Source organism: Mauremys mutica, chromosome 17, assembly GCF_020497125.1.
Source record: "Mauremys mutica isolate MM-2020 ecotype Southern chromosome 17, ASM2049712v1, whole genome shotgun sequence".
NCBI lineage: Eukaryota > Metazoa > Chordata > Testudines > Geoemydidae > Mauremys > Mauremys mutica.
This window is the reverse complement of record NC_059088.1, coordinates 23142464-23170362: the sequence shown is the minus strand read 5'-3', so window position 1 is coordinate 23170362 and position 27899 is coordinate 23142464. Positions and strand designations below refer to the sequence as shown.

Genomic DNA, 27899 nt, shown 5'->3' with positions numbered 1-27899 from the left:
GGCGAGCCCCTGCATGGCCTGAGGCTGCCCCAGGCTGGGCTGGTCGGCTCCACAATGTCTCCTGGCGCTCAGATGGCCACCCAGATAGTGTCCGCTGGCCTACTAGCTTGGGATGTGGCCTTCCTTGCCCGCATTCCTTCTCCGCTAGCTCCCTTCACGTTCCCGGTAAATGTCGTGAAACTTCCTCTGACAGCCTGGAGGGCCCAGCTCTAGCCAGGATGGCTAGCAGAACTGGGGCCAGATCCTCAGCTGAATCTGAATCTGCACGGGTGTAAATGACAGCACAGGCTGCCGGGCAGCGGAGCCGGAGACCCAGGGAGTTTCTGCGAGCCGACGTCCGTCTCTGAGCCTGACTCTGATCACACTTAAACTGGGGTAAATCCAGAGTGACACCATTGTCAGTAGGTCAGAGTCTCAGCTGATATATATTGGCTGCAGCTTCATGGACATCAGTGGAGCTGCACCAGTTTACACCAGCTATGGATCTGGCCCAATATGGATTTAAACTGGTGTAATAGAGAAGAGACTCAGGCCTCCTCTTTTTCCCCTCCGCGTCCAAGCGGCAGAACAGAAGCCTGGAGGCTTCTGCGTTCATTTAATTAGACAGCTGCAGAACACAAGTTGCAACAGTGTTTCCTCTTTCTCAGAGGCCAGATTCTTCTAGCTAATTGGATGAGTTCTACTCAGACCCTGTGCTACCGTCCTGAGCTGTTTAACCCAGGAGCAGCTGGATTGCAGGAGCGTGTGAGCAGCGGCGAAGGGGCTGGTGCCTGAGCACAGAGTGGAGGTAGACGGGAAATGTTCTGGCATTGACTTCCTAGTGGGAGTCGCTATGGGACCAGGAGTCAGTGCGTGGTGAAGGGAGGCATGTTGCAATACAGGACACTTAAACGGTTTGTGGTTTGGGCTGTGAGATGCAGAGATCTCGGCTCCACGTTGAGTCTCGAACCAGGGCGGGCCCAGGGATGTGTCTCAGGCTGGGAGCAGATGAGACGCTGAAGAAGGTGCCCTCTCCAGGGGAGGTCAGGCCCAAGGGCCGCAGCTACTTAATTCCAACCCTGCCGAGGCGGTGGAGCGGTTCCCGGGAGCTCTCTCGAACAAGCCGACCTTTCAGACCACGGCTCGACGCGCCTGCAGCTCCCCGTCCAAGCCGGGGGAAACAATAATAAACACAGAGCACGAGAGAGTTCATCTGTGTCGACAGCGCTTGAAAAGACCAGCAACCTTCAGCCCTCTTGGCTCGCACCCGGCTTCCGGCTGGGATCTGGGCTTTGCCACCAGTTCACTGCCAGAAACCATTGCACGAAGCTGAATGAGATCTAACAGGGGGACCTCGGAGGGGATAGAGGAGAGGGTTCGGTTGGGATAAGAGCCCCAGAAAGTCAATCTGAGGCTCTGAATTTAAGACTTTAATCTGAATCAGAATTAGAATCTGAATCTACTCCGAATCCAAACTTTTAATCTGACCATGAATAATTTCCCAAGGGTGGAGGTGCATTCACCAGCCCTGGCAATTTTAAAACTGGATGTTGTTCTAAAATACATGCTCGAGTTCAAACGGGATTTAATACAGGGCAGTTCTCTGGCCTGTGTTATACGGGAGGGCAGATGAAAGGATCGGAGTGGTCCAGTCTGGCTTTAGAAGCTAGGATCTGGTAATCAAAAACACACATCTTAAATTGAATCTGAGTGAATTGAATTTGAATCCTGCATCTTAACTGGAATTCATTTAAAATGAATTGTTACTGGAATCAGAACTCGATTCTTAGTCTTCATTTGAATACATCTCGTTTGAAGTTTACTTTGAATAAATGTAATCTGAATTTTACTCTGGATTTGGATTTTAGGCCCTGATCCTGTAGACGTTTACACAAGAGCTTCGTTTTATGTAGGTGGGCATTCCCATTGAAACGAACGAGACTGCAAAGTTAAACGGGCGTAAGAGTTTGCAGGGCCAGCCCTTCATCTTAATTTAAACCTTAATCATTTGAATCAGCGTTTTAATAAATTTGAGCTGAATCTTAATCTGAACTGTAATTAGAATTGCAGGATATTTTAATATGAGTTTTAGAGCTAAAACGTCAAGAGTGCCTAAGTGATTTTGGAGCCTATATTACATTGGTATTTAAACTCCTAAATCAGTTAGGTTACATCTACATTGCAAAGCAAATCCCGTGGCACTGAATCTCAGAGCCTGGATCAGTTGACTTGAGCTTGCGGGGCTCGGGCTGCAAGGCTGAAAATAGCAGTGTAGATGCTCCCGTTTGGGCTGGAACCCGGGCTCTGAAACCTAGTGAGAGGGGACGATCTCGGAGCCCAGGCTCCAGCCCGAGCAGGAGCGTCTACACTGCTGTTTTTAGCCACGCAGCGTGAGCCTGAGTTACTTGACTTGGGCGCTGAGGTTTTCCTTTGCAGTGTAGACGTACCCTGAGGTGCTTTTGAAAACGTTGCCCTGAAGCAATTTAATTGGCATCTGACTCACTCCTTGATCAGACTGATTTTAACCCAGCACCCTGAGCTCCGGATCCCACATTTGCTGGGCTCTGGCTGCAGGCGCTTCCCCGAACAACCGAGCAACGCAACCGCCTCAGCTCCCTGGGCTGCCTTCGGGGCCCCCACGCTGCCGCCAGCTCTCGCCGGGGGAAAGACGGAGCCTTGAACTCGGGGCTCGGTGGGCGGACGTGCGAATCCTCCTGGAATGTCTGCGCTGGTTTCGTCCGCCACCAGAGACCTTGGACGGGGGGTCGGATTCCCTTTAGGCAGAGCTTTTCCGGTCTCCTTTGGGCGGCGACTTTTCCCCCAGTGCTGCCTGCGGCCACTGGCCGTGTTCCTCCAGTCTGAAAATACCCCGTGCCCTTGACTGGGCCGGGCTGGCTTTCCCAGGAATGCTGTGGAAGATGTACCCTCTCCAGCTGGTTAACCCCTGGGGCCTCGGCCGGCTCCTGTGGTCGGCGTGTGCGGAGGATCAGGGGTCTCGCCCCACATTTCCCAGGCCGGGGATGCTGCAGAGGCAGCTCCAGGCCAGACACCATGGACCAGGCGCTGGGGCTGCATCCAGCCCTCCCTTGGCTGCAGCAGGAGTCTCAGGCCCCGGTCAGCATAACCCCGGTCCGACAGCTCGGTGAGGGCCCCTGACGCGTGACGTGGCCTGGCCCGGCCCAGGTTTACTCTGCAGTCACCCGCACAGCTGGCCGCTCTTGACATCCCCTCGCCGTGTTTGCTGCCTCCCCGGTGCCATTTGTGCCGCCTGGGTGCGAAACCGCCTGCTCCTTTGCCCGCCGCCCCTTCAACCCAGCCTGCATGTTGCGACCGCCCTGCTCGAGTCGCCCCGGGAGCCGGATCCCCTCTCTGTTCCTGGCAGGGCTGGTGGATCATCTGGCGAGTCCAGAAAAGGGTCAGGAATTCCAGACCCCAAAGACCAAATAATAGACTGGGAGGAGCCCTAGATCTCCCATCGCCGCCCTGGTAGGTGACTGATCGCCACCGCCCTGACGCTGCTTCTACCAGGATTTCGCTGGGAATGGCCTCTCCACAGACCCCTCGCTTGTGATCGCCCTAGCCACGGCCAAGCTCCCGGAGCAGACACTGCTGGGTCCATGGAAGGATTCCTCCGTTGACCCAGCTCCAGCCTCTCGAAGAGTTGGGGGAAAACCTCTTCCCTCGCTGGTGGGACAGTCTAGACTCCGGTGCTACAGCTGCTGTGCAGGAGCCGTGCCGCTGTGGGGTGGATGTCCCACTCATCCTGCTGTCCCCGGGGCCGAGACCCGGGCTGAGGGTGCTGTCAAGGAGCAGGTGTCTTGGAAGAAGGACGGGCACTGATTTACCGTTCCATTTCCCGTGTTCTCGTCTAGCTTCCCCCCACCCGGTCTTTCGTCTAGTCGCCGTGAGGAGGCCTCGCCCATATTTTATGTCCGGAGATGGCCATGTGCTTTGCAAAGGAGGGCGATAACCTTAGCCCCATTTTAAAGAGGGGCAAAACTGAGTCACGGAGCGGGGCTGGGACTTGCCCGAGGGAATGCGGCGGTAGAGCTGGGACTAGAAGGCAGGTCTTCTGGCGGGCTAGCCGTGAGGGCGCGGTGCACTCCCGCTCTCTTGGGAGGAGCAGTTGGCTTTGTAACGTGCAGCCAGGCAGGGACAGGCACCGGGGCAGCTCCCCCCTCGCTGCCCTGGAGCTGCGGCCCCCTCCCGCAACCCCCGGGCGAAGATGCGCTGTCCAGACTGGCCCTCGCTCGGTTATGTGAACGCTGCAGCCGCCCCCGGCTGACTCAGGGTTCACGAGCAGTTCGGCTTCCCGTTTTCGTGCCGAAAGGAGCGAGGGGGCTCTTCCCGGAGGGGAGCGGGGACGAGAGGGTCAGAAAGACAATGAGTCGCTATTTTGCTGTTTGGAGGAGAAAAGAGAGAGAGAGAGAGAAGATGCTGGGCCAATTTCTGTGAACTCATCGTCCGGGAGGAGAGTGGATGACTCAGGAGGCAGCAATGGCGTATAATTAGGTCACCGGTTCAAACGGGAGCCCCCGTTCAGATAGTTCTGTGCATGGGCAAGGGGGGGGCCTTCGCTGGTCTTGGTTTGTGCCCCCCTCCAGAGTATTGGTAGGTCTGTATGCTCCGGGGTGGCGCCTGACGTTGGATGTGGTCTCTCCCCCCCCGCTTGGAATTTTTTGGCAGCGACGCCCCCGGGAATTGGGATTACGGGACCTTTTCATCTCCAGGGCGCTGGTTTGTCTCCAGTGCTGGTCAAGGAGCGTGGCGGGATTGGGGTAGGGAGCTGCTTGCTACGCGGACGCCAGGTCAAACCCCGCCCTTTCCCCCCCCCAGGCGGTTTGGGAATGGGAGTGGCTCAAGGCTCCGGGTTCAGATCCAGCCCGGGCTGCTAGCAACACAAAATCGTGGCCAAAGTGTTACTGAGTTGGAGGTGCTTTTCTGAGTGCTGCTTCGAACGCCGGAGTCCTCGAGGGGTTTGTTATTGTAGGGTTGCTCATGGGCATACCGGTTTGTTGTTTTCCGGTTGCTCCTGGGTGTTGCGGCTGCCTATACAGGCTTGTTGTTGGAGAGTTGCCCATGAGTACAGGGGCAGCACGCGCAGGTTTATTATGGTAGGGTTGCTGGGGCAGGATGCTTTGCTTTTATAGTTTTCCAAACTCTGAGGCCAACAGGGACCACTGTGATCCTCTAGTCTGCTTTGTTATTGTAGGGTTGCTGTTGAGCGCTGGGGCATTAGCGCTGGTGGAGGAACAGGGAGTCCTAGCCACAAGGCAAGAAAGCATCCCTGCTTTGGATAAAATCTGTACAACAGATTACACGGGCCAATAGCAGAGACGCATGGAGGAGGCTGGCCAGCCTGGGGGGTGGGGTAGACACCCCTGTGTTACCATGAAGAGCAGATCTGGGCACCTCTCCTCCTCCTGGATTCGCGCGTGGAACAGCCACTGAACATTAGCAGCTGTGAGGTGTTGGGATAAGGGGAGCTGCCCAGGAGAGCGAGGGGTTAACGGAGACCGAAGGGAGCAGGGCATTGGAGCAGCAGGGTGGGCACCTCCTCTTGCTAATGGCAGCCTCTCTGGTTTCTCTCCAGGCTTTGCGTGCCTGGACTGGCCCTGGCTCTGGCCCTGCTGACGGCCCAGCTCTGCCAAGGCAGCAGGAAGGTGAGTCACCAGACCAAGGATCTTACAGCTGGGCAGGGGGCGGGATGGTGGGGTGGGGGGGGCAGCTTGGGAAGCACAAAGTTCGTCCATGAGTGATCTCACCGACCCCATTGTCACATGTGCATCGCCACTTCCTGGAGTCATCATCACCAGCTAAAAAAGCATCAGGGAACTTGGCTGGGGCATCCCTCTTGGGGTCTGCTGCTGGGCAAACGGGGATACACCCCGGCCCCCTCCCCCGGAGCCGGGCTGGGACGCTAGGCAGGGTTGGTGACCTGGAGACCTTTCTCCTGGAAAGCATTGCGGAGGTGCCCCCTAGGGGGTGCTCTCTCTTCTGTGGGGGTGATGCCAAACGTGCTGGCTGCACCTGTTCAGTCACAATCTCCTGGTGCTTTTTGGGGGGTTGTACTGGCCAGTCCCAACTGGAGGTAGATGGTGTTCTCCCTCCATGAACCTCCCTTGGGGCTGGGTATGTTGTACTCCAGCACTGCATTGCCTGGGCTGTTGCTGTGGGCTGTTAAACAGCTGCCATATTCTGCCCCAGAAGTGGCTAAAAATCAGGCAAAGCAGGAGCAAGTGGGAATGGTGGGGCAGGGATAACCCCCTGGGGCCTGGTTTTCAATGACGCTGAGGCTCCTTTATGCTATTCAGGCAGGAAACATTCCCCTGAGAAAGCCCTCATCCCGGGGCCTCCCCTGGCGTAAGCATCCGGCGCTCACCCTGCTCCCAGCCCCCTGCATAGGGGGTGGATCTGGGATGTTGCTCGAACACATTGTGCTATGGCTAGTCTCTGCTTCCCCCAGCCCATATGAGGCTGTGAGAAGCAGAGCATGAGTTAGAGCAACCTCAGGGCTGCTCTGAATTACACCGAGGGCCCGGCAAGGCCCTGTGTGCAGGGGTCACAAGTGTAGTGGAAAGTCAGTGTTGCCACAGCCGCTGGGGGGCGGGGGGTCTCCTGGGTCAGGACTCCTGGGTTCTATTCTCAGCTGTGGGTGGGGAGTGGGGTCTAGCTCTTAAAAGAAGGTGGGTGAGGAGTCAGGACTCCTGGGTTCTATTCCCAGCTGGGAGTTGGGGGAGATGGGGTCTAGTGGTCAGAGTAGGAGGGGTGCTGGGAGTCCGGACTCCTGGGTTCCATTCCTGATGCTGGAAGGGAGTATAGTGTAAGAGTCAGAGCACCTCCCCCACCCCCTCGATCCCATCCCTGGAGGAACAAGTAAAGATCAGGCCCTGGGTTAACCAGTAGCAGAGGAAGGTACAGAAATAAGTGGGAGAAAGAGGCTTAAGCTTCGTGCCAGATTCTGCCCTGGGATTTGCATACGCCATGGGAGCCGCATGCACGCGGCACCGAACAGGGACGGGAGCGCACTAAGTGAGCGAGGTGGGCAGGTTCTCCGGACAAAAGGCCTCTTCCTTTCACCAGATTCTCCGTCTGGGGGGCTCTGCGGGCAGCCTGCATGTCAGGGCTGCCTGTGGGCTGGGGGAGAGGCCGGAGCAGGGGCGACGTGTGTTAAAACACAGCATCACATCATGGGCAAAGTCCATGAGAAGCGGGATGCTGGGGGGGGAGGGGATCTTTCGAACCACCGTCATCGAGGAAATTCCCAAAGAGCCGAGCCAGCACGCAGTGTCCTCCCCGCGGCCTTGGTATGTTGCAGGGAGCGCTGGCGGGGGCAGGAGCAGCATCTTGTCCGCGTTAGGCATTTACAGCCCGTGGAAATCAGCAGCAGTCTGGGCCAAGCGCTCTGCGGGGTGGGGTGGTTCTGCGTGTGTTTATCCGGGGCAGCGTTGCTAACCTGGCTGTGTGGTGCAAAACGGAGCTTTCCCTGGCTCCGCCGAGCAGTCGTCCCCACCCCAGCCCTTCCTGCACCAGTGTTCTTAGGCACCAGAGGCCCCCGCGCAAAAGCCAAGTCGTGAGCCGACGTTCGCTCTTTGCCCTGCATGTTGTGCCCAGTTAGTGAGTGACACATGCAACTCTGCTGATCTGCTGGCGTTCTGCGCCCGCGTGGGCACCCGGCTGCACAAGGCGCCAGCAGTCGGAGGATCGGGCCCTCGGCTGGGGGAGTTTGGGATTTGGAGTGGCGGGCCCTGCTGCTAGGGGTGTGCGGCTGAGGCTTGGGGGCAGCGGAGCAGGGGCTCCGGGCGTCACTCAACAGCTGGCTGTCATCCTGCCTGGAAGCCCCCCGATGCAGCCATCTCCTTCGCACGTGGTCTCAGCGTTCAGCTGTTACTGACTCAGTGCAGGGCAGGGGCGAGCACCCTGGAGGTGAAAGGCTCCCTATCTTGTTCCAAGCCCTGAAGTCAACCAGGGCCTTGCATGCAGAAGCAACCCAGAGAAGAGCTGATTAATAATCCGATAAAACGAGCCCTAGCTCGGCTCACCAGCAGATCTCAAAGCGCTTTGCAAAAGGGGTCGGTATGAGTCCTCACTTTTTACAGCTGGGGAAACCGAGGCACGGCCCGTGGCCGTGACTTTCCCCAGGTCACCCCGCAAGCAGCACTCGGCCTAGATCCTGCGTGCCAGGCCAGTGCTCTGCCTACTACGCCACAGGATTACGGTAGCATTGAAAGCCCCCAGCTGGGCACTGCAGAGATACAGAGTGCGGGACAGTCCCTGCCCTCTTGCTCACAGTCTGAACAGCCAAAGGGGAAACTGAGGCACGACAGCCAGCCACAGTCACCCAGCAGCTGCCCAGAGTCTTTGTGTGAAGGGGCAGCGGGGCTGTATCCAGGCCTGCCCCCACTGCTTATTCTGCACTGGCAGCTCCGCTTCCGAGTGCTGGAAAGGCTCTGAGGCATCGTGGGCCTGAGCCCCAGCGGGCGTAAATCGGCTTTGCTCCAGATCGACTCCAGTCGAACGGCGCCCTCGGCTCTCAGCCTGGCTGTGTTGTTCCTTAAGGTGCCGTTGTTCTTGGGGAGGAAGGAGAGGGGGCCCCAAATCTTTTGAAATCTCTTTCCCTCCGCCCACCTCCACTGCTTCTCCGGCCCGGGAGGGAGCAGATGAAAGTGCCGGGCACAGGGCGGCCGGGTCCCCGGTGTGGAACTCCCGGCCTGGCCCGCTGGCACTTTCCAGCGTCCCTGGACATGAAAAGAAAAACGTGAGAAATTTCTGATGCGGACACGGGGGCCTGGATGGGTTCGTGGGAGGAGGTTGTGTGACGGGGGCTGGTCTGAATGCAGCCTGGAGTGTTACTGGGGGACAGTCATTACGCCCATCTGGCAGCTGTGTGCCATTGGCCGGCATGGAATGAGTTGCTAGTTCTCAGCCTAGGACCGGTGTTGCATAGGGGCTAGAATCGTGGCGTAGGACTCAGGAGACCCAGGTTCTACCCCTGACCGCCCCTTGCTCTGCCTCAGTTTCCCCATCTGTCAAATGGTGATGAGATCCTGACCTGCTTTGCACTGTGCTTTGAGATCTCCTGATGAAAAGCGCTCTACGAGTGCCAGAGGTCATTGATGCTTCCTCTGGAGATGCTGAGCCTTAGCAGAATCTCCTTTCGATGACTGAGCTATAAAAAAAATACATAGCCCCCCTCCCCCCCCCCCCGGTGAAGCTAGCGGGCTGCAGCCAGGCTGGCTGGCTTGATCTGAGCCACTAGAGCAGAGGTCCCCAAACTGTGGGGTGCGGGAGGAACGTTTGGAGGGGGCAGCGGCAGTGGGTCTAACAGCCCTCCCCACGGTACCTGTGCCCTTGTTAAAATCCAGCCAAGCACTATCTGTCTCCGAGGCGCTCCTGAACCAGGCCAGATATTCTGGCAATCGGTGAGCACGTTCGTTTTCTTAATTTCCTTTTTTGGCTAACGATGAGCCCTCCGGGCCAGGGGCCTTTGGGATGTTGTAGCGAGGAGGAGCGAACAGCTGGGCAGCGATAAAGTCTCCAGCCTGCTCCCCACAGCTGGGCCCGCCCCGCCTGGCGTGGGATTGTCCCTCTGTCTGAGGCACCCGGGAGAGGCCAGGCCAGGCAGAGCCAGCTGAGGTGGGGGGTACGGGGAAGGGCCCTGCGTTAGGCAGCAGGGACACAAAAGGAAATGCTGACTGGGCAGGTCTGTGCCCCTCAACCCAGCCCACTTCCCTTCAGCCCCGTCTGTTGGCTTCTCTCCCCCCTGCTCTGGTCTCTTCCCAGGTACCAACCCTCCTGCTGCCGGATCCAGGAGGCTCTGTCTGCCCAGATCTTTCCGTCTGTCCCAGCCCCAGAGACCTGGGCCAAAGCTGCCCCTTGGGCACCCAATGCCACCCCTGGGCCCTGGCTGCTGGGTCAGGCGTTACGCTGTGTAGAGGGGGTGACGCCCTGGTCAGATGCTCACGGGGTGGAGGTGGGGGCCTGAGCCCACGCCAGCGGAGTGGACGTCCTCTGCTGTTAAGGGCCATGGCCAACCGGAGGGTGTGAGAGCCCAGCTGGTGCGGCAGCGTCACCTCGGCCTGGAGCTGGGGACAGGCCCCTCCTGAGGGAGCCCCCCGGTGACCGGGCCGTCTCCTTGTGCCCTTGCAGGTCCCTCAGCGGACGTCTCGGCAGGTGCCCGAGGAGGACGGAGCTGGAAACCAAGCAGCGGGTGCCTGGAGCAGCTGGGGCCCGTGGTCATCCTGCTCCCAGCCCTGTGGGGTGGGGGTCTTGGAAAGGGTCCGCACCTGCCTGCCTCCCTATCAGCGAGCCCCCTGGGGGGGCCCTCACGGCCCACACACGTACGCCCAGCCCCGGTACCCAGAGGAACGGCCCAATCCTTACCGGCCCCGGCCGTCCTACCCCCTTCACACTGATGGGGAGTCAAGGGCGCCTCTCTCCCCACCGGGGCCTGCCCTCCCCCTCCACCATGGCTCTGCCCTCCCCCTCCACAGCGGCCCCAGCCACACCCGGGCGGCCCCCCCTCCCGCCCGCTACGGGCCCCAGAACAGGTACATCCGCCACGAGCTGCCTTTGTCCCCGCTGCGGGAGGCCTCCTCCAGCCGCAGGAGGGACCCAGCCCTCGCCCCCGGCGCCCCAAGGCAGGAAGAGGACCCGACTGGCAAAGCAGGAGCCTCCAGCCGCGGCCTGGCCCACTCTTCGCGTCGGCTGCGCCACCCGGATGCCCCCGCCACCCCCCGGCCGGAAAGGCCCTTCAGAGGCGGCAGCTCGGCACCGGCACGGCTGCCCGCCCAGGACTCACTCCCCCTCTTCAAACCCGAGCGGCGGGGCAGCCACGAGGCGGGCGGCGCAGCCGGCAGCTCCCGACACGGTGCCCTCGGGTCCAAGTGGGTGGTGTCCCCGACGCAGGAGTCCCGCGCCGCCAGGAGGTGAGAGCCGGTGTCCCCTGCGGCACAGCCTGGGCTCGCGACCTGGGCGGGATGGGAGGCGGGAGAGAAGGAACCGGCTGGCTCAGGGTGTTGGGTCAGGTGCCATTTGTCCTCCAGTCACTGACGGGTGTGGGGGGGTCCCGGCACCGTTCCTACTGCCCTGGCCTCTACTCTGAAGCCCCCCTCCCAGCTGGCAGGCTCAGATCCTAACTTCCATAGGCGCCAAAATACCTTGGATCTGGGCATGGAGACCAAACCACCTGTGTCTCCACGGTGGGGTGTGGGCCCCGTCACTGTCCTTGTCCTGGGACCCTCAGGGCTGCCCATCCGGCAACGGCCCCCAGGGCTAAATCCAGTCAGAAACTAAAAAGGAACCAGGTGATCTTTGTGAGCGACCCAGGCCTCATCACCATGCTGTTGGGGCACCTCAAATGCACTTTGCCTCCCAGCCCCTCCACGAGGCAGGGCTGTTAGCCCCATTGGGCAGATGGGGAAACTGAGGCACGGATGGACTAAGGGACTGGCCCAAGGTCACGCAGGGGGTTAACAGTAGAAGGAGGAACTGAACCTGGATCGCTTTAGCCCCAGGCCTTAGCTCTAACCACTGGACCGTCCTTCCTCCCATGCTTCCTAGGGGCTCTGCACAGGGCCAATCTCGCTCTCTCGGCACATACTAGCTAGGAAGCAGTGTTGTGTGTTGTGTGTGACCCACAGCTCCCGCACAGCGTCACAAAATCAAGGCCACACACCGCCGCACGGTGACGGCACCTGGAATGCCCCATGGCAACAGCAGGGAGAGAGCGCAGATCCTCCCACTCCAGAAGCCTAGCCCCACCCCTGCTAAACTATGGGAGAATTCCCTGAGCTGTGTGCAGTACAGGGCTCATGACACAAGGCATGCCATTCTGAAGCCACCCAGTAGGCGCACACAGGTCCCTGGCTCCCCCTTTGCTCTGTTTATGCAGGGCCTGTAACAACACGTCCCCCCCTCGTTGCAGGTCACGAATTCGAGAGTCGATCAAACCGGGGAAATATGGCTACGGGAAGGTGCCCTTTGCGCTGCCCCTGCACAAGGAGGTGGCAGAGGGGGGCACGCCACGGTTCAAGAGACACCCAGGGCCCTCGAGCGACCAGCCACCGCCGCCCACCAAGACTCCCAAGCGCAAGGCCAAGGAAGCCCCCAGCCGGGAGAAGGAGCCGCCGGCCAAGGGCGAGCACCATCCGCAGCACAAGCAGAGGAAGGCCGTGCCGGCGGAGGACTCCGCGCAGCCCCGGCTCCAGGCTGGAGCACTGGCGGAGAACAGCTCAGAGCTGGCAGGGCATAGGGCAAGGCCCAGAAATGGGGGAGATGGGCCCGCCCCACACCGCCAGCCCCACACGGCCGAGCAGGGCAGCGCTGGGCCACTGAAGGCCGAGGCCACAGCCAAGCCCCACACAGGCCCCTCGGAGGACAAGGCGAGTCCTGGAGAGAATCGGGAGCCAGCAGCAGCAGCCGCAGAGCCGCGAGGGGCCCGGCATCGCACCGCGGAGGGCACTCCCCAGCCGGGCCCCTCTCCCACGGAGCAGCCATCCCTGTTCGTTGGCTGGGCTCTGGCGGGCACCGTAGGGCCCGGCGGGGGAGAGCCAATGGCTCTGGAGGAGGCGGGTTCGCAGGAGTCGCGCCGGAGGGCAGGAGCGCAGGCGCCCGACAAGCGAGGAGATGGAGACGGGCCCGGGGACGGCGCAGGGGGCACCCAGCAGCCTTCCCGCCCTGGGACGCCCGCGGCAGAGAGGGCCCCGAGCAGCGGCCGCGCCCCTCGGCCACGGGGGGAGCTGCGCCTCACGCACGAGGTGCTGAAGAACCACAGCTCCGCCCTGGAGGCACAGCTGGCGCCCAAGGGACACGGGGCAGGGGGTGGCCACAAGGAGGCGCCAGAACTCGGCCACCCCCATCCCCACTCCCACCATGGGGCCACAGGAGCACCAAAGCCCAGGCCTGAGGCCACCCACCTGGCCCAGCCAGAGGGAGCAGGCCCTGCCGACCCCCCCGCGCGCTCCCATCCCCACCAGCTGGCCAGGCCCCGTGCTCAGAGACAGAACGAGTACCGCCCGGGCAGCGACGGCCCCCGGGCCTCCCAGAGCCTCTTCGTGGACCAGCCCTCGCCTCACCGGCTGGCAGAACCGGACATCTGGCTGCTCCACCACGGCAGCCCCGTCCAGTTCCAGGCCAGGGGGCAAAGGCCCAGGCTGGGCCTGCACCTGGGCCCCGAGGTGCCCCAGTGGAATCTCTACCACCCCGGCACAGAGATCTTCCACTGCGAGGGGGAGAGCAAGCAGTTCAAAGCCTGCAGGCAGGAGGTAAGGGCCTCTGCTTTCCCTACTGGAGCACCGGATGCCTCCCCGTGGTGCTGCTAGAACTTAGAGCCCTATGCTTCAAACCCCCTACAGGAGACTCTCCATTCTCCACTAGCAGTATAGGGTATAAGACACACAGGTGATTAGCTCTGCTTTCCTCCAGGAGAGAGCAGTGCTGGGTACACACCCCCACCCACTTTATTACAGTATTAGCCACCCCATCTTACAGGCGAGAGGGGAAGTGACTTGCCCAAGGTCACCCAGCCCATCGGGAAAAGAACCTAGGAGTCCTGACTCCCTCCTCCTCCACTTTAGCCAGCGGGACCAAACTATCTTGTGGGGCCTGCGTCCATTTAACAGTAAAAGGATTCGAGTCCATCTAGGGAAGTGGCCGCTGGCGGGGCTGAGAGCGTCTGAGCTGGAAAGGCAGACGACGAGCGATTCGGTTGCTAATGGGGTTTTTCCTGCCAATTTGTCCTTTTTTTTTTGGTTTAATAAACAGTGAAAAAATATACAAATGTCAGGCCCAGCCGGTTCCAGGCGAGCCCGGCCACCGTGCTCCGAGAGCGCAGGGCTTATAAATCACCCGTCCCACTCGTTTATACAACGCCGGCCAAACCTCCCCCATTGGCTGGCGGAAACTTGCTCCTGTAAATAGCCATGCGGGGCTGGAGGCGCGGGACAGGGCCCAGAGCATGCTGGGAGAGTGACGGGGCTGTTAGGGGGCCCGTTGTCTGGTGACTTGAGGTCGTGCCGTTAAGGGGAGGGAGCCAGGACGTCTGGGTTTGCTCTGTGAGGGGAGTGCGTCCCAGTGGTTAGAGCAGGGAAGGGGGCTGAGCAGGGAGTGTGGTTTGATGGTTAGAGCAGGTGACTGGGAGGCAGGAGTCCTGGGTTCTGTTTCACTGGTTCTCTCTGTGGCCCCGGGCGAGTCGTGTCCCTTTCCCTTTGCCTCAGTTTCCCCCCTATAACGGGACAGCCCTCTCCTGCCTCACCAAGTGCAGCTCCAGGAACATTTTAAAAACACCTGGAGATCTTCACCGGGAAGGTGCCCAAGGAAGGCAAAGAAAGTGCATTCACGGCCCATAGCATCTTTCCCCTCAGCTGAGGCCTCGAGGGCTTTGCTGACTAAAGGGATCGATCCCTTCCATTGAAAGATTGTGGGATGGGGGGTGGCTAAGCAGTAAGGGGGAAAGGGAAAGGGCAGAGGGTGGAAGGAATGGGGTAGGAGAAGAGGGGAGGATGGATGCCGGGGAGGAGAAAGAAAGGATCATGAGCATCGCATGAGCAATCCCTGATGAACAGCTGCCATGGCCCACCCCAGAGGTGGCTGCATTTTGGCACCGGGTAAGCAACCTCTGTTACAGCGTTGCTACATGGCTCTTTACCAGGTGCTGCCCTCCCACCCCCACCTCATTTCAGCAGTGCACAAGTGAGCTCTGTGCAGCATTGCCGTGTGGCTGTCATGCCCCACCCCAGGGGCAGCTGCATTTCAGATCCCAGGGTATTTGTATCTCACGCTGGTGATATAGCACCACATGCCCCCACGATGGTTAGCAGTGTGGAGACCTGCTTGGCGTCTCCTAGTGCCATATTCAGCTGCATCCCAGCCTCCTTTCCCTTCCAGCCGTGCCCAGCCGACCAGCCCGACGCCCGAGCCGTGCAGTGCGCTGCCTTCAACACCCAGGAGTTCATGGGCCGCCTCTACCAGTGGGAGCCCTTCACGGACGGTAAGGGACTGGCAGCCGGGACTGGGATTCGGTGTCCCCATGGTTACAGGGGAGCGGGGAGCCCAGTGGACTCTCATTGCTCTTGGCATTCCCAGGAGGTGCCTGCGTCTCTGGTGGGCTGGCCCACACCCTCCGGGTGTTGATTGCTCGGGTTGCAGAGTCGCAGGGTGAAAGGTCCTTGCTGTCGCCCTGAGACCCTGGACTGCAGCTGGGGCCTCTCCACTCCCTCCCCCAGGGCTGAGTGTGGCACTGCAGAAGGGCCCTGTGCTCAGGGTTTTATCTCGGGGGCTGTTGGCCGCGGCCCCTCTCGCTCTCTGGGTCCTTTCCCCTTCCCGTGCTCCCCCGCGGGCGCAGGCACTGCTCCCACCCCGCCTCGTTCCTGGCAGCTGGATTTGGTCTCTGCACCTGGAGGACACATTCCTGCAGCTGTCGGGCTTGTGTACTCACACGGTGACGGATGGGCCCCAGCTGGGCCAGGGCGTGTCTGTCCTGTCGGCTCCAGGGTGACCCACGCCGATGGTCGTTAACAGACACCCGCGTGTCCGCGTCTCCCAGCCAAGGGAGTGGGTCAGGGAGCTGTCTGGTGGCGCTCGGCTGAGCCCGGCAAACTCGTTTCACTGGTGATGGAAGCACACTGCCCCGCTCCCCTGGCCGAGCAGGGTGTGTGCGGGGGCTCCTTGTGGAGCCTTTCCCACTGCCTGGGTTGCTCTCTGATGAGCCGGTTAGTTCTCAGCGCTCGTTTCGAAGCTGCTCGGGAGCGTAACCCGGGCTTGGGGTTTGGACAGGGGGCGGGCTCGTGCGTGTCCTTCTTGAGCATGGCAGCAGTTCGGGGGCTGGTGTGTGTGGAAGTGATTGCGTGTGCGGCATGTGAACAGGTGGGGCAAGGATGGTGCCTGGACGGATCTACACATATGCTTTGTGTGTGTGTCCCTGGCTGTGTCCACGGGCTCCACCTTGCATGTACTGCGTGGATCTGCATGTGTGTTTCATGCGAGCACGGACTGCGTGTGCCTTGCTGGCTGTGAACATGTCTGCAGGGAAAGGGCCTTTTGTCTCTTAAATCACCACGTCCAGGGCACTTTGGAAGCCAATTAGCTGGAAAACTTCTCTCCAGGGAGGCCCTTGTGCTGAGGAAGGGGGTGGAGGGTTCCCCATGCCGGGGGCTGGGGTTCCAGCAGGGTGCTGGGACATTCTCATTTCCTGCCTCAGTCCCTGACTCGCTTGCTCACTTCCTTTCGCTTGTGTCCTCAGCAGGAGTGTGGGAGAGGGGGCAGGGGCAGGGGCAGGGGCGGGGGGGGGGAGGGCAGGACCTTGACACCTCTCAGGTCTCGGGGGCAGCTCCAGCCGGGCTGGATGGGAATTAAATAATAATCCGTACGAGCACAGTGTCAAAGTTTGGAAAACACTTGGCTCTGAGCTGAAGATGATTCTGATCCAGAGAGGGTCTGGGGGCGGTTCTAATCTGGGGGGACCAGGCACCAGTTCTGATCTGGGGGAAGCCAAGGGCTGGTCCCAATCCAGGGTGTGTGTGTCAGGGAGCAGTTCCGATCCAGAGGGGACCAGGGGCTGAATCTGATCCGGGCGGGCAGGGCGATCTGGGGAGGCTACGGGCTTGGTTCCAATTCCGATCTGAACTCTCAGTTCTGAGCCGGGGCACTGGGGTCACTTCTAATCTCATTCAAACTGGTTCGTCCGGTCACTGCTGGGAACCCTGGGGGATCTTCTGTTAAATCAGTGACCGCCTCTGGGTGGCAGGCAGCAGCTGTAACCTTTCGGAAATGCCGACCCCCAGGCCCCACGCCCCTCCCAGAACCAGAGATGGAACTCAGGAGTCCTGACACCCAGCTTCCCGCTCAAAACACTAGCAGCAGCTGATTTGGGGGTGAGGGGTGCCCAGGAAAGCCCCTGAGAGGAGCCCCTCTGTGCCCCCACAGTCCCTAGAGGCCGAGCCCCAGGCTGAGACATTTCAGGACCAAGCGAATTGGATGGAGAAAGGTAGAAGCTGGCGGAGGGGGGTGGGGGAGTGGAGGTTGGAGTCAGCCCCCCATCTCTGTGCTGCGGTGCCCACTCCACCCACCTTTCCCTCCCCGCCGCCTGTGCCCAGCCCCCCCATCCATGGCGCGAGGGCTGGCAGGTGTTTTTTGCCGAGTTCGGCAGATCCAGCCTTTTCGGCCATAATCCCCTTTCTCATGGCCGATGGCCTGTGCAGTAATTGTCGAATGGCATCAGCCCCGCGCCCGGTCTGTTATTCTACGCCCCGCCGGCGCTCTCTGCCCAGCTCGGTCCTCAGGCAGGGCAGGGGCGGCAGGAATCCAGAACCCACGCCGGGTGCCAGCAGGCGCCTCACGCCTTGGGCCCGCTGGCTGGCTGCCTTCCCCGACTCTCTTCTTCGTTCTTTTCTTTCACCTTCTCTTTTCTGTCTCTGTCATTCTTTCTCTCCTTCCTTTCCCTCATTGCCTCTTCCTCCTCTCTCGTCTCTCTCCTCCATTCATCTTTCTTTCTTTCTTTCTTCCCCCCAGCTGGCACCCTCCATCCCTGCAGGACCCCTTTACAAACAATCCCCTGCCAGAGCCCCCTTGCCCACCCTGCTGGGCTTTCCCTCCCCCGGCCACGTCCCCGGAACGGCCCTGGTCTAATGATGTGCATAGCAAATTGATTAAGCGCTGGAAGATTTATAACCAGCTGACGCTACACTGTTTGTTGTGCGCCAGGCGCAGCAGAACCGAGGGCTGTGCGAATCTGAGCCGCCAGCCCCTCTGCCTTCCCCGGCATGGGGAGAGCCCATCTCACGGCTTCACCCCGCAGCCGGGGGCTTGCCCCCCTCCCCAGGCCTTGCCCACGGTGGGTCTGGCACTGGGGTGGGGGTCGTTAGCCATCAGGCTGCTGCCAAGAGGGTGTTTATCAGATTCCTTTCTAAACCCAGCCGAGCAGGTGACAGCAGCGTCTCTGTTAATAACCCTTCGTCCTTCTCCGGCCCCGGCTCACCGAGGATTTCAAAGCACTTTACACAATGGGAGGCAGGGACCGACTATTTTACAGGTGGGGAAACTGAGGCACAGAGCAGGGGGATGCGACTGGCCCAGTATCACACAGCAGGTCAGTGAAAGAGACGGGCATGGAACCCAGGAATCCTGGTGCCCAGTCCCCTGCTCTAACCATGGGGGCCACACTCCCCTCCAAAAAGCCAGAAATAGAACCCAGGAGTCCAGGCACCCAGCCCTCCCCATCCGTATCCCCAGGGCTCTGGCATGGGGTGTGCCACTCCCGCGTAGGGCAGCCAGTTCCAGGGCAAACGGCTCTCTGAGCTCGCCCCGGAGCCGGGTAGCAGAGCCCCGTGGGTGGGGGAGTGCAGGGTAGCTAACGAAGCCCCGAGCGTTCATTAAACAGTGTTCTCAGCGGGCGCCGGCCCTTTCCCCGCGCTCGGTGGCGCAGGCCCCTAAGCGGCTTTACCCAGTTAGTACAAGGACGTGGCTTGTTAACGGCTCTGCGCGGCCAGGGCTGGACCAGCCGGGAGTCTGTGATTAGCTCAGCGCAGCTGGGGCCTTTCGGAGGATGAGCCGTTGCTAATCCGGTTCCACAGCAGGATCAAAGGCAGCCGCCCCCGCCCGGCGCCTCTGGGGGATCATTCCAAAGTGGATTTGCTGGTGCCACTACAGTTCGGATCCGGCACTGCCGTATCCCCAACTCCCAGTGATGGGCCTGTGGGCGAGAGGCTCACCCCTGTGGGTCGGGGCCCAGATCTCCCATGGGTCAGGGGCCCAGATCTGCTGGTGCATCCCCATGGGTCAGGGGTCAGAATCTTCTGGCGTGGCCCAGTGGGGTGGGGGCCCAGATCTCCCAGCGTGGCCCAGAGGGGCAGGGGCCCGGATTGCCTGGCGTGGCTCAGTGGGGCAGGGGGCCTGGGTCTCCCTCAGCTGACCAACCGCTCCACCCCCCTGTGCTCTGCCCCATGTGTCCCCATCTTGCATTGTAGAGCTGGCCCTGTAGGTTCAGAGCCCGGCACTTTGATTTGGGGCGGGGTGGGGGGGGGAATTGTTCAGTCTCTCAGCTCCTTCCAGGGGCTAAAGCTAGGCAGAGCCCATCCAGATGTGCAGGATCTGCCCCCCGTCCCAGCCCGATGTGCAGGATCCACACCCCCTCCCCTCATCCCATCCAGATGTGCGAGATCCTCCCCCTTCCCATCCAGATGTGCAGGGGCATGCCCCGCACATGCACTCCCCACGCAGCTACCTTTCTACCGTCCATGCCCAGCCAGCCCTCGGCTGCCGAGCCCCGCCGCGGGGCGAGGACGTGAAGCATGAATAGCATTTCTGTTCAAACACTGTGTTCTTTCCAGTTGGCCGGGGGAAGAGCCGTGGCCTCCAGCCGCTGAGACAGCACGTTGGGAAAATAAACTCTGGCGGGGTTATTATTATTATTAAAGGGTCCTGCTCCCCCCGAGCTGGCACCAGAGGGCACCAGCATCTCTGATTGCTTGCTCTGCCGGGGGAGGGGTGGCGCCCAGGTCGTGTGGCGTGATCTGGGGCAGAATCGAGGCCTCCCACCTGCCCCTCAGGTTGATGCCATGTGTCCAGCTGCTGGGACGCGCACCGGCCCCGATGCCCACAGCATGCCAGGGAGAGGGGAGGTGCCAGGCTGGAGGGCAAGGCAGGGTCACCCAGTGGGGACGGGGATAGAGCAGTTCTGGGCTCAATCTTGCCTCCACAGCACCCCTCCCTTCCCCTGAAGTCTGCGGGGGGGGTCAGAACTCAGTGGGTTCGGGTCCATCTGGATCGGGGTCAGAACCTGTGGAGTTGGTCCATCGGCATCAGAACTTGGTGGGTTTGGGTCCATCTGGGTCAGGGTCACAACTCGGTGATTCTAATTCATCCCATCTAGTTCCAAATGTCCCACCTGCTGAGGTTCCCCCCCCCCCCGCCTGGCGACAATTCTGCTGTCTCATTAGACCCCCGAACGATACCAAACACCCCCTGCCGACCCTCCGAAAGCTTCCTCCCAGCCCCTCTCCCTCTCCCGCTTTGGACCAGCCTCAAGAATCAATCTTCCCTTAACATAGTGGCAACCACCCTTTGCCCCGCCAGCGGGGTTTGAGCCCTGGCCCTCTGCACCTTGACCTAAAGGAGTAACGGTCAGTTAGCAGCAGTAGTAGGGTGTTATCCTTGGTGAGGCCTCCCCTGTCCCCCTCAGCCCCCAGTGCTGCTCTCAGACCACACCCTTCTTGAGTGTTATTCACCCCCATGCTCCAAGGCTCAGCAGCCTGGGGAGAGGGAGGGTCAGGCAGATAGCTCAGGAGGAGACAGACTGAAAAAGAGGCTGTAAATCTCTTGGTTTGACCGCAGGGCTGAGGGGCCTCGCGAAGTGTGCAGTCTCTAAGAATAGGGCCGCGTCCCTTTAAAGAGTTTGTGAACCCGCTAACTGTGCTCACCATGCTCTGCACTGTCAAAGATGCCACGTGTTTGCGCCCGGCGCGTTACGCCGTCGTTCGCCCCCGTCCATCCGTGTCTATCTCCCACCTGCGCTGTCCCACGCGCCCCCCCTGTTGGCGCCCGCCCTCGATTTACAACCGGAGCGGCCTGGACTCTTCCCGCAGCTCCACAGCCGGATTCAATCACCCAGGCTGGCGCAGGGCGGGAGCGAGGCCGGGGGTGGGGGATCTCGGGGGCCCTGCAGACGTTTGCTTCGAAGTATGCGGTGATCTGTCAGACTGGGGAGGTCTGCCAGGAACTGTAGTGTAACAACAAGCCGTGTCCCGCAGAGGGGTGGGGGCTGGGAAATCAGGTGCCGATGACCTTTGCTGGGGGGTGGGGGCGGGATGGGGCTGCAAGAAAGGAGCGGGGCTGTGGGCAGGAGCCCAGGAACAGCCTTGAGACTGATCGGGGGCGGAGGGGGAGCCAGAGAACGTGACACTCAGTGATTCTCAACCTTTTCCGGAGTCTGATTTGTCTTGCGTACCCCAGGTTTCACCTCACTCAAAAACTCCTGGCTTACCAAATCAGACCGAAAAATGCAAAAGTGTCACAGCCACACAGTTGCTGAAAAAAATGGCTTTCTCGTTTTCCCCACAGAATGATCAAATAAATCAACTGGAATATAAATATTGTACTTACATTTCAGTGTGAGGCTTGAGCCTGCCTTGCATTTGCAAGACTTGTCTGAAGCCAGAGCCCCAGGCGGCAGGGCTGAAGCACGAAACTCAGCTTTACGGGGTCCCCTGCGAGCCCCCAGGTTGAGAAACACTGAGCTAGATGAGTTGAGTACCCCCTGGCCGTCCTCTGGGTACCCCCAGGGGTACACGTGCTCCTGATGGAGACCCACTGAGCTCAAGAGCCGAGGGCCAGGTCTCTTCACTGTCCTTTTGCCCAGGGTTGTGAAAATCACGGGTCGTAGCGGATGGTGGGGGCTGCGCCGTGAGACTGAATTGGGGGCGGGGAGCCTGGCGCCTGCTTTTGGGGTCACTTCAGGCCTGGGGTGAAATTCAGAGGGGCCAACGTGATTGAGGAGCCGCAGGGTCATTTTCCCAAGCGACTCAGGCGTGTCGGGCCTTTAGGAGCCTGGCTCCTGCAGTGAGAGGAGACGATGCAAGGAGTTCGTTACACTGCAGCTGGGGGCGGGGGGGGGGACTGAGCACCTGCGGAGAGCACCCCTGGGCCATGTGCTGCAACCAGGCACCCCAGCTGCCGGGGAGACGTACCCCAAGTGTCACTGCATGCCAGCGGCTGGGGGGCTCTGGCTTCAGACACCACCATGCAAATGAACGTCCCTGCAAAGGTGCGGCCGCTGCCAGGTAAACCACCCGTTTGGCTCCCAGTGTGAAAGGGCAGGGCTTTGAGTATGTTGCGGGGTTGGTGACTCGGTGAGTTCGGTTACCCAGAAACCACCCGGTCTTTCTGCCCTGCAAGCAGCGAGGCTGAGAATCCAGCCAAGACCCAGAGGCTGGACGTTTGCGTTGGAAACGGGAGAGCAGAAAGTCATCCCAAGTGATTAATGACCTGCAAAGAATGATAGTGGTGGAAAGAGAGGGGCGGTCAGCCAGGCTGGGCTGGAGTCTTCTCCTGCATTCGTCCCCCCCCGTCCCTCCCTCTTCCATTTTCACTCTGTCTTCCCATTGCTTTATTCACCCTGTTTTCTCCCTCTCTCTCTGGTCCTCCCCCACTCCATTTTCCCTCTCAGAGCCCCAGAATCTGCCCCTTCCCCACTCCCTGCAGAATGGGCCCAGAAGGTGCGGAGGAGATCGGCTGCTGGGGTCAGACCCCAAGGCTGGCCGAGAGCAGAGAGAGAGAGAGTGTGTGTGTGTGTGTGTGGTGGGTTATTCAGGTGAACCTAGAAACTCCCAGTTTCCCCTATGGGCAGACGCTGTACTGGTATAAGCATCTCTATACCAGTATAACTCCACCCATAGCGGGGAGTGGGGCACTGCTTTAACGGGGCAGCTACACGATAGTACAGCCCTCGCGAAACCAGGGCCCTGTAGGGTGGGGATGCTCTGATGCTGATTTCAACCTGGCCCGGCTCCTGCTGGGGTAATGTACAGCTGCAAGTTAAACCGGGAGAAACAGTTTGACAGAGAGATGGGCGTCCGCACCCCAAAGCTGAACCGGTTTTAACGAAAAGCCATTTAACTGGTGCAGCTTCCGGCAGATCTTAAATTGACGGGACGAAGCGCACGGGGCCTAACCCACCTTTATACAGCGGTAACTGCAGCCGCAACACGGGGCCTGACCCGCTTTATCCCCGCTGGTTTCAGAGGGCTGTAGCTAGGGGTTAGTCCCGTGGCTTAATGCAGAGCTGGAATGTCCATAGAGCCTGCCTACACCAGAGGACAAAAACTCTGCATAGATAAGCCCCTCGTTCCCTTCCTAGCCTTCTTTGAAGGGCTCTAGCAAAGGCATCTGGAACGTCGAAAGGGCCCCTTTGCCCTTTCTCTTATCTACTGTGGTGCGGACGTGTTCAAAGGACGCAGGGCTTTGCCAGCCCGCCCGCGTCAGGGCGAGACGCAGCTCGTCTGAGCAAGCAGCCGTCTGCGTCCCGCTTGGCCCTGGTGTAACTGATTTCCCAAGGCGTCTGGCTAGCAGAGAAGCAGCCCCAAACCTCTCCAGGAGATTGGAGCCGGGTGGTTTTCCTTTCCAGGAGCTGGGCTCGCTGTTGACTTAAGGGCCTGCTCTGGCTGCTACCGCTGCAGTACCGGAGCATCTTGTAATCTGTATCTTCCCCCCCTACCCTGCTTGTGGGGCAGGGCCACCCTGTTATCCCCCTGGAAAGGCTAATTAATGGGAGCAAGACAGCCGATGACCTTGGAGGAGCTGGGCCTACATAACATGCGATACAGGACCCCGGTAAAAGAGCAGGGAATCAACCCCATCTCTTCTAAATCTGAGGCTACTGCACTAACCACTGGGCCATCCTTCCTCCACGCCCCAGTGACAAAGCCAGGCTGGGCGCTGGCTGCCATCCGGCCCCCCGGCAGAGCTGTCAACGTCCAGGAGATGCACGGAGCGGCTTTTAGCCAGTAGCCCAGCCACCTTGTTCTCGCGTTCCTGGGGGAATGCCCTCCGGTCCTGGCCGCGCATCATCCTTGCCGGGCTAGGGATGCTGCAGGGAAAAGCCCGGCAAGAACCGAAGGCTGGACGTTGGAGCCAGACCCATCCCAAGCAGAACTAAGGGACTGATCTTTCCAAGCGAGGGTGATTAACACCGGAACGAACTGCCCGGGGAAGCGGGGACTTCTCCAGCTCTTGACATCTTCCGGGCTTTAGCCGAATGCAAGTTTGGGGGCCGACGGAGGGGCTTTCTCTGGCCTGGGTTATACAGGAGGGCGGCCTGGAAGATCTAGCGGTGCTTCCGTGAATCCTGCACTGGCCCGGGCAGATGGGGCTGGCTCAGGCTGATCCCTCCCCAGCTTTTGTGCCACAAGGGAGGGGGATTTCAGTCCAGCCACAGAGCGTAGGGGTGTGATTGGCCTGCGACCCTGGGGGAAATCAGGAGCAGGCACATGCGCGCCACTGGGGTAAAGCCGGCGTAAGCAAGAGGCGACAGGGTGAAAGCAGCTTCCCCCTCCCCCTCGGTATTATTTCTGCTCCCGGCTAATATTTGGATTTCTGCTAGACGCGGGGGGAGCGGGGCTTGCACAAAAAGCCCTTTGTTCCCTGCCCCGCTATCAGCCCCAAGGCTTTGCCAGCCGGGGCTGCCAGGCGAGATGGGGCAGCGAAAGGCCAGTCGCTGCACATCGGGGGGGGCAAGGGAGGGAGCCATGTGGATGGGGGGAGAGGGGGGGCCTTTGGTGATAAATCACCCCCGGAGCCGGCTGTTCTTAGTAAAATAAACTCTGGAAAACGTTAAAACGTCTTGGCTGCTCCCCCGCCCCGGCCTGGAGCGGGGCGGGGCCGGCCGAGGGGGGGGGTTAACCCTTCGTGGGGCAGCATGCAGCTGGGGGTGGGGCACTTGGGAGGGACTAGACAAGGTGGGCATTCGATTGCTCCCCCCAGCTCCGTTTCATTACCGAGCCCAGGGAGGGGGTTGGGAGGGTTTGGACATTCAGCAGCGATGCCAAAACGCCCCGGGCCCGGCCCCCCAGGCCCCAGTCCTCAGAGCCGGGCTGGGCTAGCGGGTGGCTGGGCGATCTGGGAAACAAACCGGGGGGTGGTATTTTCTTTCCGGTCCTGTCCCAAAGAGCGAGCGCCCTGTTCACCCCGTCTGTGCCCGCTGGGCGCAGGGCACGCACCCTCCTTGGGCTCCTCCGAGCTCCGGGCGGCGCACGCTGCCAACGACGTGTCTTTGGTTTCTCTGCGAGCCCCCGGGCGGCTCCCAGTGCAGCCCCTGGATACCCAGAGCGACACCCCCAGCCCCTGGGGTCTCTCTGGTCTCTCACCTGGTCCGTTCCCTGGGGTCAGGCCCAGCTGAGCGGCTGCTTTTCACGAGGGCAGAGAGCCCATGCCCAGAGCTGGGATTGGGGTGCGTGAGCCACCTGCCAGGGGCACTAGTCTGAACCTACCATCCCCATCAGCCTCATGTTGCTCCACCAGCTTTGGGGGGGGGAAAGAATGCCCTGATCTGACCCTCTGAGAAGCCCCCTTAATCCCCCTCCAGGATATAATAAGCCCCCCTAATGCTTGTCAGCTCCCCACCCCACCCTTTAGCTGTGCCCCGGGAAAGCCTCATTTTAGGGATGAGCGGGCGCTGGGTTGGTGCCAGGACACCCGGGGTCTGTTTCCGCGGGACGATGGCAGGGAAAGGGGGCCATGATCCAGTCTGGGAGCTCTCCAGGGCACAGCTGGGCTCCCGCTGGGGCTGCCTGGCGCACGGTGCCCCCTGCGCTCGGTCGGAGCTCGAGGTGCTGCCCGGGGGTTCTCCCTGGCAGGGCTGCCCTGAGCCTCGGCTCTGTGTGGTTGCAGTGCGGGGCTCCCAGCGCTGCGAGCTGAACTGCCGCCCGGTGGGGTACCGGTTCTACGTCCGGCACACGGAGAAGGTGCAGGACGGCACACCGTGCGAGGCCGCCTCCCTCGACATCTGCGTGGCTGGAGAGTGCCTGGTAAGTGAGGCGGGGGTGTGGGCGTTTACATGCAGGGGGGAGCTCTCTGCCCCGGGACCGCCCCCCCACTCCCCCAGAACCTACTGCTCTAGGCTCTGTTTGTGGCTGGAGTTCAAGGGAGAAGGGAACAGGGTAGACTCTGGCCTGGAGTGGGGCATGGCGACGTCTCTGGGTTTGAGCAGCAGGCTGGGAGCCCGGACTCCTGTGTTCTCTTCCCAGCTCAGCCACTGACAGACTCAGTGATGTTAGGAGAGTGGTGCCCTTGCTCCGTGCCTCAGTTTCCCCCTTGGTGCAAAAGGAGGGAGCCAGGGGGCAGCCCCCGGGGGAAGGACACTGGGGAGGAAGCCCGGAGCCCTGCCCCACCCAGCAGCCCTCACCCACCAACTCAGCTCCATCTGCCCTTCCCCCCACCCCCTGCCCCTCTCTGGTGGCCTGTCCGTTCTCCTAGCCCCCCTCTTTGCCATGTACTCCTCCCTCGTTAACCCCTTCCTGACCATGAGCACTGACTGCATGGGTGTGTGTGTGGAGGGGTAATTTATACCCTGCGTTTAACTCCCAAGTTTAACATCTGGCCCAGCGCAGGTCCCCCTCCCTGCCTGGCTCAGGTGGAAACCCCTGTACCCCCCAAAACTGGACCAGCTGTTAGGCTGCCCCCAGGAGCAGCGGCACCTCTTGGCAGAGCAGGGGTGCTCCCCTGGCTGCAGTCGGGGAGCCCCCCCGTGCTCTGGGGTCCCTCTAGGTAACAGGAAGGAAACGGGGGGACTGCTGCAGAGGGGCCTGTGTTGGGGAGGGGCTGTGTGGCCAGCCGAGGCACCAGCGTGTGAAGGACGGGGCCGATGTGGTCACATATCTCTCGGCTTATGGAGTCCGGCTGGGGCCTGGCGAGAGTGGGGGCGGCCCCCTGATTTAAGGCAGGCCCTGGTTAGTGTCTCAGGGGCTCACCTGGGAACCCACATTTGTGCCATCACCCCCCCATGACAGGCTGCTCCAGGGCCCATTTGGAGAGGCGGGGGGGGTCCCCCCGGGCCAGGGGGTCGGGCGGTGACTGTGTCGGGTCTCAGCCCAGCTCCTAGTGCGATGTGGGTTTGCTGCCCCCTCTCCAGCCAGGCCAAGCTTCGCCCAGGGAGGGGGGCCCGTTAGAACATGGCCAGGGCAGTGGGGTGCCTGTGCCTCACATGGTGGGGTCTGTTCTGCACAGGGCTCACGGGCATGGCAGAGGAGCCGTGGGGGCTGGCAGGGGTGGATCTAGGTGGCGGGGGTGGGGGGCCTTGCCATGACCCCATCCCATCTGAGTCTACATGCCTGTTTCTCCCTGGCTTCGCCCCGCAGAGCCCCGGCTGCGACGGGGTCCTGGGGTCCAACCGGACGCTGGACAGCTGCGGGGTGTGCGGGGGCGACCACTCCACCTGCAAGCTGGTGGTGGGCAACTTCAGCGACTCCAACGTGCCCATCGGCTACCACAAAATCCTCGCGATCCCCCAGGGCGCCACCAGGATCAACGTGACCGAGATGACCCAGAGCCCGAACTACCTGGGTAAGGGCTGGGGCAGGCCGGGGTGGGATGGGATGGGGAGGACGGGGCTCGTCACGCCAGGGGACTCTGCGCTTGCATTGGAACGTGTGCAAGTTTGCATGCACACGTGCGCTATACACACACACACATCTTGCATACCCACACCTTGCATGCTACACACACAAACATGTGTGTGCCTTATATGTGTGCACAGCTGTTGCTCACACATTTTGCACAAGCATGTGGCTTCCATATTGCCTGCACACTTCACATACAGGCATCACAAGCACATGCCTTGTACATGTGCACCTGGCTTGCCTACCTTGCACACTCGCATGGGTCTCATCTATGCACACCTGGCACTTACGTTTTGCAGGCTTGCTCCTTGCCCATGCCAGCTCACATGCGCTGCCCACACATCTTGCACAAGCACACTGCACAGATGCATTGCACGCATGTGCCTAATACACGTACACCTGGCATGTACCTCTCCTGCGTCACCTGTGCACTTTGCACATGCATACCTTGGGCACGCGCTGCACATGCAAACCTTGTGTACACACGCGATATCTTCATGCAGGCACATCTCATCTAGACGTCACACACCCGGACACCTCACACCCAGCTGAGATAAGGGCAGGCAGCTCTCCTGCTCCAGGGTCTCGGCTGATTGCCTGCATGGTCAGGAAGGTGTTTGGTAAATTCCCTCCCATGCAGCTCTGTGCTCTAGGCAGGTGTGTATCCTCTGACACACCAGGCATTGGCGCCAACGAGGGGCATGAGCCACAGGGCAAGGAGCTGATGTGATGGGAGAGCCCATCACTCCCAGCGGAGTTTGGGTCCAGATTGGCACTTTGCAGCTCAGGCCATTTTCTGATGGGATCTGGGACAGC

The 27899-nt window shown here is 60.7% G+C and overlaps 1 protein-coding gene across 4 annotated transcripts in view; it reads left to right on the top strand.

Annotated features, from left to right (window-relative positions):
* Nucleotides 1–27899, top strand: part of ADAMTSL4 (ADAMTS like 4) — a 60605-nt gene that overhangs the window by 18492 nt on the left and 14214 nt on the right. For all 4 annotated transcript variants that reach the window (XM_044991140.1, XM_044991139.1, XM_044991138.1 and 1 more), the window contains 6 exons: nucleotides 5573–5642; nucleotides 10129–10907; nucleotides 11906–13244; nucleotides 14866–14968; nucleotides 25357–25493; nucleotides 26823–27027. In XM_044991140.1, the coding sequence (XP_044847075.1) occupies nucleotides 5573–5642; nucleotides 10129–10907; nucleotides 11906–13244; nucleotides 14866–14968; nucleotides 25357–25493; nucleotides 26823–27027 (2633 nt within the window). The remainder of the gene's footprint in view (nucleotides 1–5572; nucleotides 5643–10128; nucleotides 10908–11905; nucleotides 13245–14865; nucleotides 14969–25356; nucleotides 25494–26822; nucleotides 27028–27899) is intronic.